Genomic DNA, 17,104 nt, shown 5'->3' on the forward strand with positions numbered 1-17,104 from the left:
TTCTGAAATGCCCTCCCAGACACAAAGCCTGCACCTTCTTGTCTCTGGTGGGCACTGACTTCATCAGAGTGCACCTTCACGCTACAGGAGTTACTGGAATCGTTCACACACAAAAGGCTTCTGCCATATTGCTATAAAGTAGATTTTACAACAGTGTGAAAATTCTCCAGTAAAAGTCAACAGATACCCAGTATTTCCACATGATATAATGTCGTGTAGTGTATATCACATCACATCGGGACAACTAATTGCAAAGTAACCCCAACTGTTGACAAAGAGGACGAAGTTATTCAGATTTTAAAAGAAGGTTTTTGCATTTGTTACGGTACCAACGTTTCTTTGTCGGTTTTTATTGTTTGTTGTAACGCGATGTTAATATTACAAGAATATAGAGAAACCTTTATGCTCAGAGCAGAGATAAATGCACAAACGCTTGACCCGATGATGTCATTGTCACATTCACAGAGTAGTTTGCTTTAAAACACAGGGGGAAAAAAAATGAAAAGAGGGTCAGTTAAGATTCCTTGAGCACTGACTTTGCGCTCAGTTCTGTACAAGCCTCGTCTCCTTGATTCCTCAGGACGACCCTCTCCTATCGTCACACCTGTTTTACAGCAGAAAACTGACCCTGAGAGGTTAGGTTACTTGCCCAAGGTCACACAGCTAGTGCTCAGCCAAGCCAGGAGTCAGACAGTCTGGTGCGGGATCCCATGGTCTTAGCCGGCACACCATAAAAAGTGAAACTCATTCATTTGGACTAAATGTGGTAAGTGCAGCCTGCCTTTGCAGTAAAACAAATGACAGGGAGCTACTGATCCGGGCAGGATGGCTGCCTCAGAAGCATTAACCCAGCCGGTGGCAGGTTAGTCCCTGATGAAGAGCGGAGGCAATCAGGCTGAATTAAAGCTTGGTTCGAACAGCCAGCACAGAGTGGTTGAGCTGAGCCAGGAGTTCCTGGGCTCATCATTCATGTCGCCCAAATCAGCCACTAGCCCAAGGACAGCTCCCCAGGTAAGGGAATTATATACACATGACAGGGGCCTTCTTCTGTTGTCCTTTGGGCACTCGTCTGGAGGATCAGAGACTGAAAGCAGATGCTGACTCACTGGGCAGCCATGACCGTGTCCCCACTTCCCAGGGTGCCAGACCTACATGGACATCGTCATTGTCCTGGATGGCTCCAACAGCATCTACCCCTGGGTGGAAGTCCAGCACTTCCTCATCAACATCCTGAAGAAGTTTTACATCGGCCCTGGGCAGATCCAGGTGAGCATCTCTGGGACTCTCTCCTCCTCTGAATAGGGCTCCCCAAACCTATGGAAGACGCCACCCTGGGTCAGGGAGGAGCGCATCCTTGCATGTGCTGGCAAGGTGTAGGTGCAAGGGTCAGTGCCAGGCCCTGAGCCCAGGACACCCAACTCTGCTGGACACATCCGGGGACAGTTTGGGGGAGGCCCCACTTCACTGGTCAAACCTATCTTCCGGGATAGATGCCACCTATTAAGAGAGACTTTAGCCAGGTAACCAGGTAGAGTGAAGGTAGGAAAGGTCACGTAGAACCCTGCCGAGTGAGGCACAGGGGAGGATTAGACACACTGATCTTGAGAGAAGACTCAGGGGGAGGTCATAGCCAAGTGAGGGTTGACATATAAGAGGGACAAGGTGGCAGATTTCAAGTCAATCTAAGAAATTATTCCGTAGCAACTACAGCTGTTAAAAAGGGAGTGAGTTTCCTCATGACTGGAAGATCATCTTTAGGATATGGTGGGTGCATGTCCAGCATTAGAAAGGCACCAGATAAACTCGGGCCCCATCCAACAGGAAGGCTTTCTCATTCTAATCCCCCTGTAAGTCTTTTTAGGTTTTTTGTTTACTTCTAGGCTATGAATACTGTCTATATCTTATCAGCCTTGGGGATAAAAGAATCTCTTCTCTTCTAAGTTTTGAGGAAACTTAGTTCCAGCGTTTGGTGAAGAATGCCACAACGCTCCAGCCACGTGGCTGCTAATATTTTAGGCTTCAATTCTGTGCTCCAGCAAGAAACAGAATCTGTTGGGCCTTTCTTTAAATCACAGCCTCCCCTCTCGAGAGGCACCTTCCACCTGTGTCACCAAGCCATCCATTCATTCCCAGAGCTTTCCCGAACTGCTGCTCTTCCCAGGTACTCTCTAGCCTTCCTCATTTTCGAACAGTCACAGACAGAGAGACGACTCTGGGGAGCCTCACCTCCAAAGGTCCAGCTCTCAGGGACCAAGATGTTCTGTCGTCCTCTCCCCTGCCTTGCAGGTTGGGGTTGTCCAGTACGGAGAAGACGTCGTGCATGAATTTCACCTCAATGACTACAGGTCTGTAAGAGATGTGGTAGAAGCTGCCAGCCACATTGAGCAGAGAGGAGGAACAGAGACCCGGACGGCATTTGGCATCGAATTTGCTCGGTAAAAAAAAGATCCTAGTCAAATAGAAATAATAATCTACTTAAATCTCAGATAACTGTGCTAGTTACATACTGCTGTATAACAATCCTTTACAAAATTCCCTACCTTGAGACAGTAATTTATTAACCCCTCAAATCTCTGGGGGTTGGCTGGGCTCAGCTGGTCAATTCTCTCTTGGCATCTCTCCTGTGGTGGTAGTCTGGTATGTCAGCTGGGGCTGTTGTCATCTGAGGAGCTGACTGGACTAGACTTCCAAAATGGCGCACTCATGTGGCTGGCAGTTGCTCTGGGCTGTTGGCTGGGAGCTCAGTGTGGGCTAGTGACCTGAGCACCCACACTTGGCCATGTGGCTCCGAGAGGGAGTGTCCCAAGAGAGCTTTCCAGCGGGCCCACACAGGAACTCTGAGATTGCCTATGACCTAGCCCCCAAAGTCCCGGCTATAACTTCTGTTGTATTCTACTGATAGAGTGAGCCATTAAGGCCAGCCCAGATTCTAGGGGAAGAGCATTTGACTCTGACCCTTGATGGAGGAATGGAGAGGTCACATCACAGAAGAACGTTTGGGATGGGAGGTATTGTTGCAAACGACTATGGAAAATGGGCTGTGCCGCAGAGACCCTGTAAAAAGTTTGTAGGTTCCATGAGAGCAGAATCTTCCTGTGGAGTATCTGTCATCAATGGAGTGTGAGGAACACGGGTAAGTCTAACTTCTGAGGTTGTGGAGTAATGAGGCTGCCTCCTTAAAAATCACACCCGAACTCACTCACAATGATAATGAAGGTTACCTCTAGAAGTTGCCCTCACAGATGGCTTTGTGCTGGCTCCAGTGAGACTGCCATTATGCAAAACGTTGTGCTCACCACTGAAATCGGTGAGTGATTTTAGAAGCAATTCCCCAAGATCTCTCAAGCTGAGGCCTAAACTCCTAAGGCATATAGATTTTAAATGTATACATTTTACACCTATGGACATGAATTCCACTATGGCCATTGAGACCACAGGCTTATTCTCTGGTAGTCCCACCTCACATAGGATTAGCTGATGTGTTTAACAGAATTCCACAGTGTGAGAGCTACTTAGGAGTTAGGAGCTACTTAGGAGATTTCATGTGGTCAAACAATTACATTTTTTTCCAACCTTACAATTCTTTATAATTAAGTTACGGCTCCACTAATCAACTTCTGTTTGCTGATAAAACTTGCTCAAACTTTTTTCCTAAAGGAACCTTCCTCTGTGTAAAGATGGCTTTTACCCATCCTCACAAGGAACGGGCCATTTTGCTGTTTTGCTGTCACTGGGATGAGTCCCCGGGGCCCCCATCAGGCCCTTGTGAAATTGCTGGGGCAACAGAGGAAGCCCATGCCCACTGAGCTATTGCTTCCTCAGCGTGAACTAAGTGACTTATACAGGGGTATAGCCGACCATCCCCAGAACGATTACGAGTATGCAATCTGGCAAGTAGTTTGAATCCAGTCATGACTCATGAGCACCACTGGGCTATGCAGTCTGCACCTCAAATGAGGTTTGAAATATGATCTTCTCAGCCTGCCAACTCCCAAGTTACAGGGGGTGTGTTTTAAGGGAAAATGCTCTCCTTGCTTATTCACGATGCATTTTTTCTGGGCACCTGAAAAAGTAAAAAGATCCAGGCCATGGACTTGAGGGGTTATCAGAGCTGGTAATCTGTGGCTCCTGGACCAATAGGGAAACTCTGAAAAGCATCAGTCTAACTCAGTAAGGATGAGAGGGTAGGATCCAAGGAAGGATTGCCAAGAGGGGCTGGCATTTGGCTTGTCCCAGGAAGACCCCAGGATTCAATCAGGAGAGGTGAAAAGGAGACATTCCTCCTGACTAAGGGTAGAAGAGGGGGAAACTCAAGGAATCCTTATGTTTAGAGCCTTTTGAGCATGGTGTGAGGTTCGTGTTGGCACAGGGGGTATTGAAGCCAGATTGTGAGGACGATAATGTCATAGCTAGAACAACAATGACTGGCCACGGAAGGGTCTTAGGCTTGAGAGTGTTTTCATCAGATATGCACATAAAGGTGAATCTAATAGTCATGTATGGCTTGGGGGCCATGGGGATAATGATGTCATTCCAACTGAGCTCACTCAACACTTTTTATTGAGGGGAGCAAGCAGGAATAAGGGCTTGGAAGGACAGAAGGACAAAAGGGCCAGATTACGATGGGCTGGTGGGCCATTCTCAGGACCCCAGAGACATGGGAGCCAGTGAAGATTTTGAGCAGAAAGGAGACATGATATGGCCTACTTTTCCATAGATCATTCTGGCTTCCAGGTTCACGGAAACTATTGTAAGTATAAGTCTCTCACTGTTCTTAAGGAACTTATAATCTGATTTGCAAAGGAATAAATCCGAGGATTTTTACTCGGTAGAAAATCACAATTTTAAATCTGATGAATCATGTCAATATTTACCCCATTACAAATGCATACAGATATTCACACAATTCTACTATATGAAAATATGAACCTAAAATTTTTCTTGACTCCATATATAATAAAACCTGTTTTTCCCCTGCCATACTTTTTTATATGGAGTTTCATGCCTCAGCCTGATCCTTCAATGAGTTTATGGAAACATCTAGAATCTCCTTTGATGAACTAGCAGAGTTCTTGCTCCACTGGGTGAGGCTTAAGCTCAAAAGTCGCTGTAGTCATGTCAATTGTGCCTCTGGCCTCCTTCAGTTCATGGCTCATATTAAAATACGAGGTGTTTTTTTTTTTCTTTAAATGTTTACTTATTTTTGAGAGAGGGGGGTGGGATGGGCAGAGAGAGAGGAGGACAGAGGATCTGAAGTGGGCTCTGAGCTGACAGCAGGGAGCTCGAGGTGGGGCTCGAACTCATGAACTGTGAGATCATGACCTGAGCCAAAGTCGGATGCTTAACCGACTGAGCCACCCAGGTGCCCCCAAGGGTTTTTTGTTTTTTTTTTTTAAGTCAGTATATCCACAACATCATAGAGCTGAGAGAATGGCAGATGGTCTGTTTCTCTTCACTGGGAGCTTTGAAGATGCTCTGAACTAACTTATTCCAGGTTTTGTGAATTTGTCAACATCTAAATCATGCATGTCAAGCTCATCAGCTTCCGTGTAACAAGAGATTCGTGTGGTACAGAGCTTGAACCTAGCATTGCAGAGCTTAACTCCCCGGGTCAGACCCCAAGGGAGTCAACATAGAATCTAAGGGAAGCATCTGGTTTTAGATCCTTATTGGAAAATTCTACCTGCTGGGCCAGATTTTTGGTTCAGACCATGTCTGTCCTACTCAGAACCTCACGATCTAAAGGAGGGTTGTCCACAGAGGCACCAAGAGCCAGAATGGTTCCACAGCCAGTTTTCATGCTTCTGAAATGGGTTGCCAGCTGTAAGAGCCTCTCTGCAGCATCATGGGTCAGCGTGCCAGGCCCCTGGCCCTTGGCTGGATTGCCCGAGAGGCAGGCTAAGCACCTGCTCCAGGCACAAAACAAAGTAAAAAGCAAGAGAGAGGAATATTTGTCATGGAATTTGATATTTAATCATTCCCGAAATGGAATCAAAGTAGTCCTTGTGGGGAAAAGCAGAACTTTGTCGGATGTCATTATGTGTATTTTATGGATTAGTGTTGTTTGGGTGTTGAATTACTCTGGCCTGTCACCTTTTCAGTATGTAGGGAAGTGGTTCTCAACCCCGGTATTCATTCTTTTGAAAAATACTGATGGGGCACCGGGGCAGCTCAGTTGGTTAAGCATCTGACTTCAGCTCAGGTCATGATCTTGTGCTTTGAGGGTTCAAGTCCTGCGTCAGGCTCTTTGCTGACAGCTCAGAGCCTGGAGCCTGCTTCGGATTCTGTGTCTCCCTCTCTTTCTGTCCCTCCCCTGTTCTCGTTCTCTCTCTCTCTCTCTCTCTCTCTCTCTCTCTCTGTCTCAAAAAATGAATAAAAACATTTTTAAAAATTTTTAATGAAAAAATGGCCTGATTTCCAGGCAATGCCCCAGAGATGCTGATTACATGTCCAGGTGGGGCCTAGCCATTGGCATTTTTTTTTAACTCCCCCCGGTGATTCTAATATACAGCTGGGTTTTTGAGCCACTAACTTAGGGTGTCTAAAGGTCTCCATCTGACCTTGAACTTTTCTCCCAAACCCACCTGCTCCCTCTGCTTGCCCAAAACAGCATGGTCAGGACCCTAAAGAGGCTCTTTAAAGTTACTTTTTAAAGACAAGCAGATACCTGACTTATCTGAGTAGCTGGCAAATGAGTAGTGTGGGCACCTCAACCCAGCTTCTTCTTTGGTTTGAGATCCAAAACCTATTGGGTTGCTCCCCTGGGGAGGTGAGGGGGCTCGGCCCCACATCTGCAGCAGCCCCTCTGGAGGATCGCTGGGAGCTGCCGCATCCCTACATCTCTCTTGTGACCCTCCCCCTGTGCTCTGTTTTCAGCTCAGAGGCTTTCCAGAAAGGCGGAAGGAAAGGGGCCAAGAAGGTGATGATTGTCATCACAGATGGGGAGTCCCATGACAGCCCAGACCTGGAGAAGGTGATCCAGCAAAGCGAGAGAGACAACGTGACCAGATACGCTGTGGCCGTGAGTCCTGCCCCACCTGTCCCACCCTCCGCCCCTAGAGGCTTTACCATCAGACCCCTGGGGACTCCCAGGGGCGTTTTCTGGGTAGTGAGCAAGCTGCCCAGGCCCCCGGACAGGCCTCTTCTTGTTTCATCCTCTCCTAAAGAGCACCTTGGGAATTTTCTTTCAGCACTGTTGAGGGATATCTGCAACAGTTGGGGACAGGCTAGGGGTTGGGGGAGAGTTCCTCCATTGCCAAAACCTTCAAAACACAAGAAAACACCCCCAAGCCACCCAGCCCCCAGAACCCTATCTTAGAACAGGGGCCTTATCTGCCCCCTACAAAACAGCCTGTTTCAAAATGCCGGTGGGACCCCGAGTTCTGCCCATGGCAACCAAAAAGGGCTCCAGCCACGCGGGGTCAGGGGCCGCGGGGCTGTGGGGAGGTCTGTGCCAAGTCCTGGTTTGTCGCCCTGCCCCCATTCCCTGGCAGGTCCTGGGCTACTACAACCGCAGGGGGATCAATCCAGAAGCTTTTCTAAATGAGATCAAATACATCGCCAGTGACCCTGATGACAAGCACTTCTTCAACGTTACTGATGAGGCGGCCCTGAAGGACATTGTTGATGCCCTGGGGGACAGGATCTTCAGCTTGGAAGGTGAGGGACACATACCAAGAGGGGTCTACGCTCCTGGGCTCACACCAGGTGAACCCCATAGAGCAAGATCCAGGCCCACAACACAGAAAGCTTTAGCAGGAGCTATCCCTTCATGATAGGGCCCTGGTATGCTGTGCTGGACCTCACAGACAGCCCTGGACGGTGGCTTTGCTGACATTCTCCTTTTACCACCGAGGAACTGGAAGCTCATAGGACCATAGTGACTTGCCAAAGCTTCCACAGCTTTGGGAAGAGACGGGCTTTGAACTAGTGTTGCCATATTTAGCAAATATAAAATACGGTGTTTGTGGCAGACCTATGCTAGGAAATTATCTGCTGATTGTCTGAAATTCAAGTTTATTTATTCACTCTTTAACTTTTTAATGTTTATTGATTTTTGAGAGGGAGTGAGAGATAGTGTGAGGAGGGGAGGGGCAGAGAGCGAGGGACAAAGGATCTGAAGCGGGCTCTGCGCCGAGCTTGATGTGGGGCTCGAACTCACGAACCGTGAGATCATGGCCTGAGCCGAAGTCGGACGCTCAACCGGCTGGGCCACCCAGGCACCCCTCTCCTTACTGTTTAAACTTCGGTTTCGATGGCACGGATCTCCTCTGAGCCATGTGTTGCTATAGCCGTTCCTCCCAACACGGGGCTGGGCCACATGGGGGGGATGGTAAACAGAGATAAAAAGCAGTGTGGACAAGCCCGAGCAGTCTGCAGCACTTTGGAAAAGATGAGCTACAGACACACGAGGAGACGAAAGCAGCCCTCATCCACAAGGATAAAGGAATAGAAACTTTGAACCTGAGTTTCAACACTCCCGCCAGAACTTATACTCAGCTGAGTGTATTTCTCCCAGAAATGGTTGCCTTTGGGTGTTGAGAAGATCGGTGCCGGTGACATGTTCCGGGAGGCCCTCTATGGGGAGGGGCTTTCAGCACACATGGGTTACTTGTGCAAATCTGGGGTGGTGACAGGTCCCCCTCCCGAGGGTTCGATTCAATGTTTGGGAATCATCCAGAGGCATCTGGAACCAAATCTGGTGAATAATAGGAATGAGAGAAGTGAGGAAAGAAATGGAATTTCCATTTCTTGCCAACGATGGAGATTGTTTCTTTCCATGTGCTTTTCTTGCTCTTTCCCCTATATTGACATTATGGCATACATGCTCTGTCATATAACTCGTCCCAAACCCTTTGCGGCAGTGACTGGGCTACTGATAGTGAAGCCACGGCCACCTGGAAGGTGCCCTCCCTGTGTGGGCTGCCTCAGGGCCCCCTCCTCCCTCCCCGGAGGTGCCCCAGGACACAGGTGCCATGGATGGGGCTGCAGGTGGGTGGCGCTAAGCAATCGGGAGTGCAGCTGAGGTCTTTCTGTCCCTCTGTTTTAGGCACCAACAAGAACGAGACGTCCTTCGGGCTGGAGATGTCCCAGACCGGCTTTTCTTCTCACGTGGTGGAGGTAGGTCGGGGTTAGAGCCGCCCTCCCACATACTTTCCGGCTCTCTAGGTGGCCACGCCGCCTTTCCTGGGCTGTCCCTCACCCACCCCCCACTTTGTTTCTCCGGGTCTCTCTGCCTCTGTCTTCTGTGGCTGCAAGGGGGGAAGTCGAGGCCTTCAACTTACAAGCCCTTTTCAGCAGGGAGTGAGCTACAAATAACGAACCACCTGCACAGGGAGCCGATGGGGGCATTTCCTCCAGGTCCGAAGGTCCCCTGCAGCCCACAGAGCCTTGTGCAAAAATTGGGTCAACGCGGCAGAGGCTGTTGGCCTGCGCCAATAACGCCCTTGCCTAAGGCAGCCTGTGCGTGCAGGGGCATGGCCCTGAGCTGGTGCGGGGAGGGGGTTCAGATGGACCAGCTGTGCTCCCGGTGCAGACTCGGCCTCAGATGGCAGAGGACCCAGATGGCCACATGGCATCACAAGCAGCATGTCGCGTCAGAAGCTCTACATTGGCGGCCCAGAGCATCGGGCCGTCACTCGCCCTCGACATGCCTCGCCTGGTTCCGATTGACAAGATGGGGTGGAAACCTCACAGGATTGCCAGGGCGGGGCAGAGAGCCGGTATCTGCGAAAATGTGTCGTAAACAGTGGAGCCCTGCCTGGGAGCACTGTGTGCTGGGAGGACCACCTGGCAGGAGTCCATGTCAGTGGGCATGCTTGGGGCAGAGAGGTTCCTAGGTGTTCTGCCCCAGGCTGGCACCGTGGGAGTGTATGTATGCCTCCAAACCTGCCAGAAACGACCTGCCTACTTCCGCATCACCTCCATTATCTCACTGAACACCCCCCCCCCCAAACAACACTGTGAGGTGAATAGAGCAGGATTCCTTATTCCCAGTCTCCAGACAAATAAACTGAGTCACACAAAGTCTAAGTGACCTGCTCAAGTGACCTAAGTAGGAAAATACGAGTCTCACGCTCTTCCTCCCCACGCCTAGCAGCTGCTCCCCGAGAACGAGTGGAATCTCAGGGGGTCTGAGTCAGAAACCCTAAATTGGAGGCGGAGGGGGACATGTGAACAGGCAGCAGGACGGAAACCTGACTCACACGCCACTGTTCCTGGACTGCATCTGGACAGACTCGTGCCCACCCGGGCACAGCAAGCTACAAATGCAGCCACCTATAATTATAACAGTGCGTTGTATATGCACGGCACTTTAAACTTCTCCAGGAGATTCCTATGCCCCATTTCAGGCTCAGCACAGCCCTGCCAGGTCGACAGGCAGGAATAGTTGTCCTGTTTTTGTTTTTTTTTAATGTTTACTTATTTTTGAGAAAGAGAGACAGAGTACAAGCGGGAGAGGGGCAGAGAGAGAGGGAGACACAGAATCTGAAGAAGAATCCAGGCTCTGAACTGTCAGCACAGAGCCCGATGCGGGGCTTGAGCCCACGAACCGTGAAATCATGCCCTGAGTCGAAGTCGGACGCCCATCCAACTGAGCCGCCCAGGCGCCCCATAGATGGTCAGGTCTGCAAATCTTTTCCGTGCCTTCTCTGTGCTGGGCCCTGTGCTGGGTCCCGGAAAGTGCAGGCTCCTCTTCTAACACTGTGGTCTGTGTATGCCTAGGAATCGGGGAACTCGAAGAGAAGGGGAGGTTACACTGAGGTTCAGGTGTTCAGAAATACTTGAGATGAACCCTAAAAAGGACCCAAGCATCTCAGTATGTCGAGCAGGAGGAGTCCTTGAAGGATCCATGGATAGACACCCCCCCCCAAACCCCCCACCCACCGCCACCCGCTGCACAGAGGAGGCCAAGAGCTCAGAGCCCTGGCCTGTTGTTTAGGTCAAGGTCATGCACTGCCCTGTGTAGATTCTCCCACGTGTCCAACTCATTTTCATTCCTCTGGTTGAAGAGACCGGAGTGCCTCTCCCCATCCTTATCACCGCCCCAGCTCTTCTAACGCCCCCGAGTCTGGTTTTCAAGGGACAGGCATCTGGAAGTTTCTATCTGATACGACTCTTAAAGAGAAGATGATTAAGTCTGAATCTGAGACTCTTTAATACCTAAAAAGAAAAAACCAATCCTTCCAAATCCAAAAGAATGGAACAACGATGGCGGGCTATCTGGTGCTGTGATCGGCCACTGAGTTTGCTATTTTAGGGCACATAGGGTTCTCAGTGCTGATGCTGACCACTGAGGCCACCATAATTGGCCACAGCCGTCCTGTCCCTGGGAGTCCAGGTCCACAGCTCTCGGGGCTGGTCAGCCCTCTCCGGAGATGGGAAGCAGTGGTCCAGCCTTTCAGCTTTGCCAAGAGCAGGTCTCGAGCCCGAATGAGTCCAAGTCCTGGGCGAGCTCTCAGCCTCCATCCCCTACAAAAGTGTTCCACAGACTGCCTCAGACAGCCACTTCCTGCAAATGTGAGAAGAAGCCTTCAGCTTCCCTGGGCCTGTTTAGTTATGTCAGAAGGAAAGGTCTCTAGTCCTGGAGGAAGTACCTCATAGAATGTTCTCAAATAGCAAAGGGGCTGGTGGCTCATCACCTGGGCTGCTGTTGCCTGTCTAGCAAGGAAACCAGCCTTCAAAAGGGTAAGAACAGCAGTCTTTAAAAAGAGTAAGAACAGCAAGAGGAAGGGGAGACTAGTGCCAGGGTAGAGAGGAGACCCCAAAACATCACCTGGTCACCCAAAGAGCCCAAAGCCCCAGACCACAGGAATGGCATCCCAGGCTGAAGGTCAGAGCCATGGGGAAACCCAGGGACCTAAGTCAACCCAGGAAACTCTAGTCTTGATTTGCCAAAAAAGGGAAAGAGGACATTCTGGAAATGACCACCAGGAAGGCCAGCTATGGATCTCCAGTCAAATTCCAAAACAGATTTTGAAGCCAGGGGTTCCATTAGTATTTGGAAATGAATGCAAAGATCACTAACAGCTGGAGTGGCTTCTATTAGTCCTGGCTGCGTGCTGAGGTGGTGAACTCCCTGTTGAGCTGGGTAATCAAGAAGAAGCTGCAGGAGTCTGCCAGAAAGCTTCCAAAAGGGATCCATACCTCCCACGGGGGCATAGACTCTGAGTCTGCAATCCTCACAAGCCAAGATGGAAAGTGTGCAGGAAAGGAAGGGGACAATAAGTTATGGATGCCCCCTAATGGTGGATGGAGCTAGGGTGCTGCTCCCACCCAGGGGCTCTGCAGAGGAATTTCACAAGGAACTCTTACCTCTCCCCAACCCCAAAAGTTTACAGAAGGAAGCAGTTTTATTAGGGTGGATCTTGTCTACACAAATACTTTGGTGACTCAACTGAGATGGGAAGAGACTGTTTCCCTTGAACCTACACGTGATGATCCAGCAAGACCAGCCCTCAGTTATGTCTGACACAGGTCAAGGGTGGGGAGACTCCTACCTCCCAGACCAGCAGCCCCAGCCACCCTCCAGCCTCTTCAGCCTGTGCCCTTCCTGCAGCCTCTGCTGGAGCTGTGGGCTGGATAGCCAAGGTCATTGGCTGTTACCTAAGCTGCTTAGCTGTGAAAGCCTGCAGGCTGTAATCTTTCCTAAGAGGTTTACATTTGATTTTTTAAGTTTATTTATTTACATTGAGAGGGAGAGAGAGCTCAAGCCGGGAAGGGGCAGAGAGAGAGGGAGAGAGAGAATCCCAAGCAGGCTCCACAGCGTTGAGCCTGAAGCAGGGCTCTAACTCATGAAGCCAAAATCAGGAGTTGGCCGCTTAACTGACCGAGCCACTACAAAAACATTTGAACTGGTTTTGCACATTTGATTCAATCAAAAATGAAAGAAACTGGGGTGCCTTGAGCAGTTCAGTCAGTTAAGCATCTAACTTTTGATTTCAGCTCAGGTCATGAGTTCAAGCTCCCCCACCCCTCAGCCTCCGCCCTGACAGTGCTGAGCCTGCTTAGGATTCTCTCTCTCCTTCCCGCTATGCCCCTCCCCTATTTGCTCTCATTCTCTCTCTCTCTCTCTCTCTCTCTCTCTCTCTCTCTCTCTCTCTTTCTCTGTCTCTCTCAAAATAAATAAACTTTAAAAAAAAATGAAAGAAACTGATCCATATGGTGGCGTGAGGGGTTGGTACCTAGAGGCTGTGAACCTCTCCTACACCCCCATAACCTTAAACCGTGGACCCCTCCACGTGCTAGCTAGGGCAGGCAGTCAGGGCTGTCCGTGGGCTCCACCCCATGAGGCCTGGACATGGTAGCCAGGGTCTGCCGGCATGCTGTTCCAGATCGTTCCCAAGTGACTCCTGGTGGCAGGAATCATTTCCAGGTCATTGGGGTCTCCTCCTAAGCCCAGCTCCATGTCTCAGGCTGCACCCTGGTGCCAGGCACCCCACTCCTGAGCCTTGTTCCCGGGACCTCTGAACAGAAACTACCAACCCGCCGATCGGGAACAAGCCGTCAAGTACAGGGTGGCCCTTGCTCCCCACACCACCTCCTTGCCACCGTGCCTACCAGCTTCCAGCACAGTGAAGGGCTTCTCTCCCCCAGAAAGACTGAAGGCCCATTTCTGGGTGTTTCCTGCCCAACCCCATCTAAACCTCCTGGCACTCATTGTTCCTCAGGCTCCACTTTAGGCTTGTTAAAAATGCATCGTCTATGACAGAATCCGAGCAATTCGTGAAAAGTATAACCCGTCCTCTTCATGACGTATTTGCCTTAGGAGGGGCTCTTGGCCCTTCTAGAGTCACTCTGATGGTGGACATGCAGGCACTAGGGAGCTATGGAGGAGCCTGGGGAGGAGGACAGGACTCAATGCACAGGACCACCTATCCAAAGCCAAGAATTGTTGGCATCTGGCATTCTCATTCCATTACTGCTGGGCAAGAAGAAAGCACTGCCTGGATGTGTGGCCTCAGACAAACCATTTAACCTCTCTGAACCTCAGTCTTTGAGCAGATGTCTGAAAAACATTGGCGGAATCGAGTCTTGAGGCTTGGAACTAGAAGTGTACATTTTGAGACTTACGATCAAGTAAGGGTTTCTTAAAATCCTGTCCTAACTCCACCCACCTCCTCAGTCACCCCCCCCCCAGCCGCTTCCTGCGGGGCCCCCAAATAGGCTGCCCTTGCCTCCACTAGGCTGCCTCCCCTCAAGCTGCTGTAATGACTTCTCTGCAGCACCAACTTGACCATGAGATGTGATTCTTTGACTCCCGCGTCCCCGATGCTTTATGGATGAATAAAAGAACGAGAGGAGTTACTATATACCAAGTCCTTTGCTGACTGCCAAGCTCCATGCTAAGAATTAAAAATGTTAATTCTCCCAACAAAACAATTTACAGCTGAGGCTGAGAGAGAGAGAGAGAGAGAGAGGGAGGGAGGGAGGGAGGGAGAAAAAAAGGAAGAGAGAAGCTTGCCCAAGGTCACACAGCTAGAAGCTTTGGAGCTAGAACTGGAACTCAGCAATGTCTGACTCCAGACTTCATGCTCTAATCACTGGGCCAGGGATTCTCAGCCTCAGCCCAACTGCCAACTTGGGCTGGATAATTCTTTGCTGCAGGGCCGTCCTGTGTATTGTAGGCAGCGGCCCTGACCCTACCCACCAGATGCCACACCAACCCCAACACCACCCCCAGCTATGACAACCCAAACTGTCTCCATGCATTGCCAAATATTTCCTGGGGGCTAAACTGCTCCCCGTTTGGGAGCCACTGCCCTAAACGATGCTGTTTCTAGTGTTAGGGATGTGACCCAACCCTGGGGACACGGACCGGCTGGGGACACAGTTTAGAGGGACATGGTCACACGTACCAGGAACATTCAGCTCAGCTAGGGAGGCAAGACTGCTGCAGGGGCCAGGTCAGAAGGCAGCTAACTGATGAGCTAGCAGAATCAGACGGCAGGTGCTATGCTAGAGTGAATACGGGTACACGTTGTCTATAGGAAGGGCACGGACTTGGCCTTGGACCTGCTGAGGGCCACCATGCCTGCATCCTCACATCTGCACAGGGCACTAGAAAAGTCAGCTTGTGCCAAGGGTCCATGTGCAAGGCCACCCAGGCACACCCTGGCAGTATCTGGTGGGAGCTCACGTGGCCCCACGGGAAAGGAAGCCATAAATCAGGGAGCCGGTGCCAGGCCTGGAGCGTGGGATGAGGCTCTTCCCTGGAATGCCCTGGTATTTGTTTTCCAGCTGGGCCTACATGCTTGGCTTCTTCTGTCAAGGCTTTGGCCCTTTTTGGGACCCTGCCCTTCCAGATTTTTTCCAAATTCAAAATGCCTAGGCTCCCCGAGCTGGGGAAAGACAGTGCCATACTGAGGTTTGCTCCTCCTGCCCTCCCAGCCTGCCCTCTCCCCGCCTTCCTCAGCGAGGCTCTCCCCGGTAACAGAGCCCTCTCAAGAAAGGACCGCCCCCTGGGAGCACAGGCCTATGGGCACTGCCAGGGTGAAACAGCATAAGGCGAGAGCCTGTGAGCAATCAGCCGGCCTAGTGCTGCCAAATCCGGAAGTCCAGTGGAATCCCCAAGCCCCACATACATACGGGGTCCTCCCCAGAGGAATCCCAGTCCTCCTCAGTACATCATGGAGACTTCCAGTCACCTGCAAGGCCAAAAATTCATCTTGAGAGCCCTCTCCCTGAAGGAAGAAGCCTGGTCCTGCAGAAGCAAACTTGGATTCAGCCGGAAGAGAGAGGGAGGAGAGAGACGAGGCCCAAACATCACTGTCCTCTTAGAGAGTGCTCCAATGGAAAACTGGGAGCAGAGTCCGGGGGCTGCCCGTGACTCTTTTCTCCCCTGCCCAACCCACCACCCTGCTCCAAGTCCCAGCCCCGCCCCGACTTGCTGTGCAGCCTCGGACAAGTCCCTTTCCCTCTCTGAACCTTGGATGCCATTTGTCAAGTGCAGGTAATGAACATCTGACCTGCTGGTCTCTCACAAATGGGTGGCTGGATGAGAAAGTACTTTGCAAAGAAGGGAGCACACCCCAAGTGCAAGGAGCACTGGCCGTGAGTCTTTGAGGTGCCGGCCCTGATCCCGGCCCAGGAGATCATCAGGCGCTCCCAGGCTGAGGCTCACACAGACCGGGAGGAAAAAGCTAATTAGAAAGTGCGACATTAAACACAACCAAGTACATCAGACTCTCCAGAGACCAGCTTGCTTGCGGTCAGAAAAACATTGTCTGAACAGTCAGTTCTACTTCCAGAGAATTTGGACTTTTTAAACCTTATCTGAGATCAACTTCACTCTTTAAAGTGACCCCTGGGAAATGAGAAATGGAAGGTCTGAGTAAGGTTCACAGTCTTGGCCCCTCCGCGGCCACCAGTGAGACTGTTGCATGGTGACGCTGCCCACCTGCTCATTCACGGCCCTGATCGTCCCAAGGCCAGAATTACATTGTTCTGTCGGCACCATGGTATTGGAGGGGAGGAGAGATGAGGTGCCCTGGGCCCCACGTGGCGGGGGAACCTCAAATCCTGCCAGTCAGCCAGGATTAGGGAGGCTCAGGGGAGGAGAGAGGTGACTTCATCTGCTAGTGCTTTCACAGCCCAAAGCTGGGGCACAACCTGCCAGGCCAGGAGTCACCAAGGTCACCCAGGAAGGTGGCCCTCCCTGCTTCCAAGGGCTTGCTATTTGTCTTCCTGTATCCACTAGCTTTGTTCAAGGAGGTTGTTTAAGGAGGCGGAGTAGTGGTGGATAGGGTGTAGGGGCAGCCCAGAGAGTGAGGAGTGACCTTGGAGTCAGTAACAGGGAGACTGCCTGCCCCTCGGGGAGTCAGAGTTCCCGTCTTCCTGCCTGAGCGTTGCAGCACCCACTTACACTGCAGTTAAAGACAAGCCCCCTTCCTCAGGGTGCAGGCTGTCACAGATGCGGCCCTGGCTTCTCTGTCCAGCCTCATCAGAGTTGCTCTGGCCCCTGTCATTCTGCACTCCAGCCCACCAAACGGCTTCCAATTCCTTAAAACCAACGCCTCTAAACTCTCTCCAGCCTCAGGGCCTTTGCACACTCGTCCCCTCCCCCTCCAGGTGTCCGGGTGAGCATCACTTACTCAAAAATGCT

General features: G+C 51.0%; 1 protein-coding gene across 2 annotated transcripts in view; it reads left to right on the forward strand.

Annotated features, from left to right (window-relative positions):
• Window positions 1-17,104, forward strand: part of ITGA11 (integrin subunit alpha 11) — a 129,293-nt gene that overhangs the window by 73,459 nt on the left and 38,730 nt on the right. For both annotated transcript variants that reach the window (XR_007152818.1, XM_047861771.1), the window contains exons 6-10: window positions 1,139-1,266; window positions 2,287-2,435; window positions 6,877-7,021; window positions 7,494-7,659; window positions 9,050-9,120. Coding sequence is in view for 1 of the 2 variants with exons in the window: in XM_047861771.1 (XP_047717727.1) it covers window positions 1,139-1,266; window positions 2,287-2,435; window positions 6,877-7,021; window positions 7,494-7,659; window positions 9,050-9,120 (659 nt within the window). In the remaining variant the exon portion in view is untranslated. The remainder of the gene's footprint in view (window positions 1-1,138; window positions 1,267-2,286; window positions 2,436-6,876; window positions 7,022-7,493; window positions 7,660-9,049; window positions 9,121-17,104) is intronic.

The sequence above is a fragment of the Prionailurus viverrinus genome, chromosome B3 (genome assembly GCF_022837055.1).
Source record: "Prionailurus viverrinus isolate Anna chromosome B3, UM_Priviv_1.0, whole genome shotgun sequence".
NCBI lineage: Eukaryota > Metazoa > Chordata > Mammalia > Carnivora > Felidae > Prionailurus > Prionailurus viverrinus.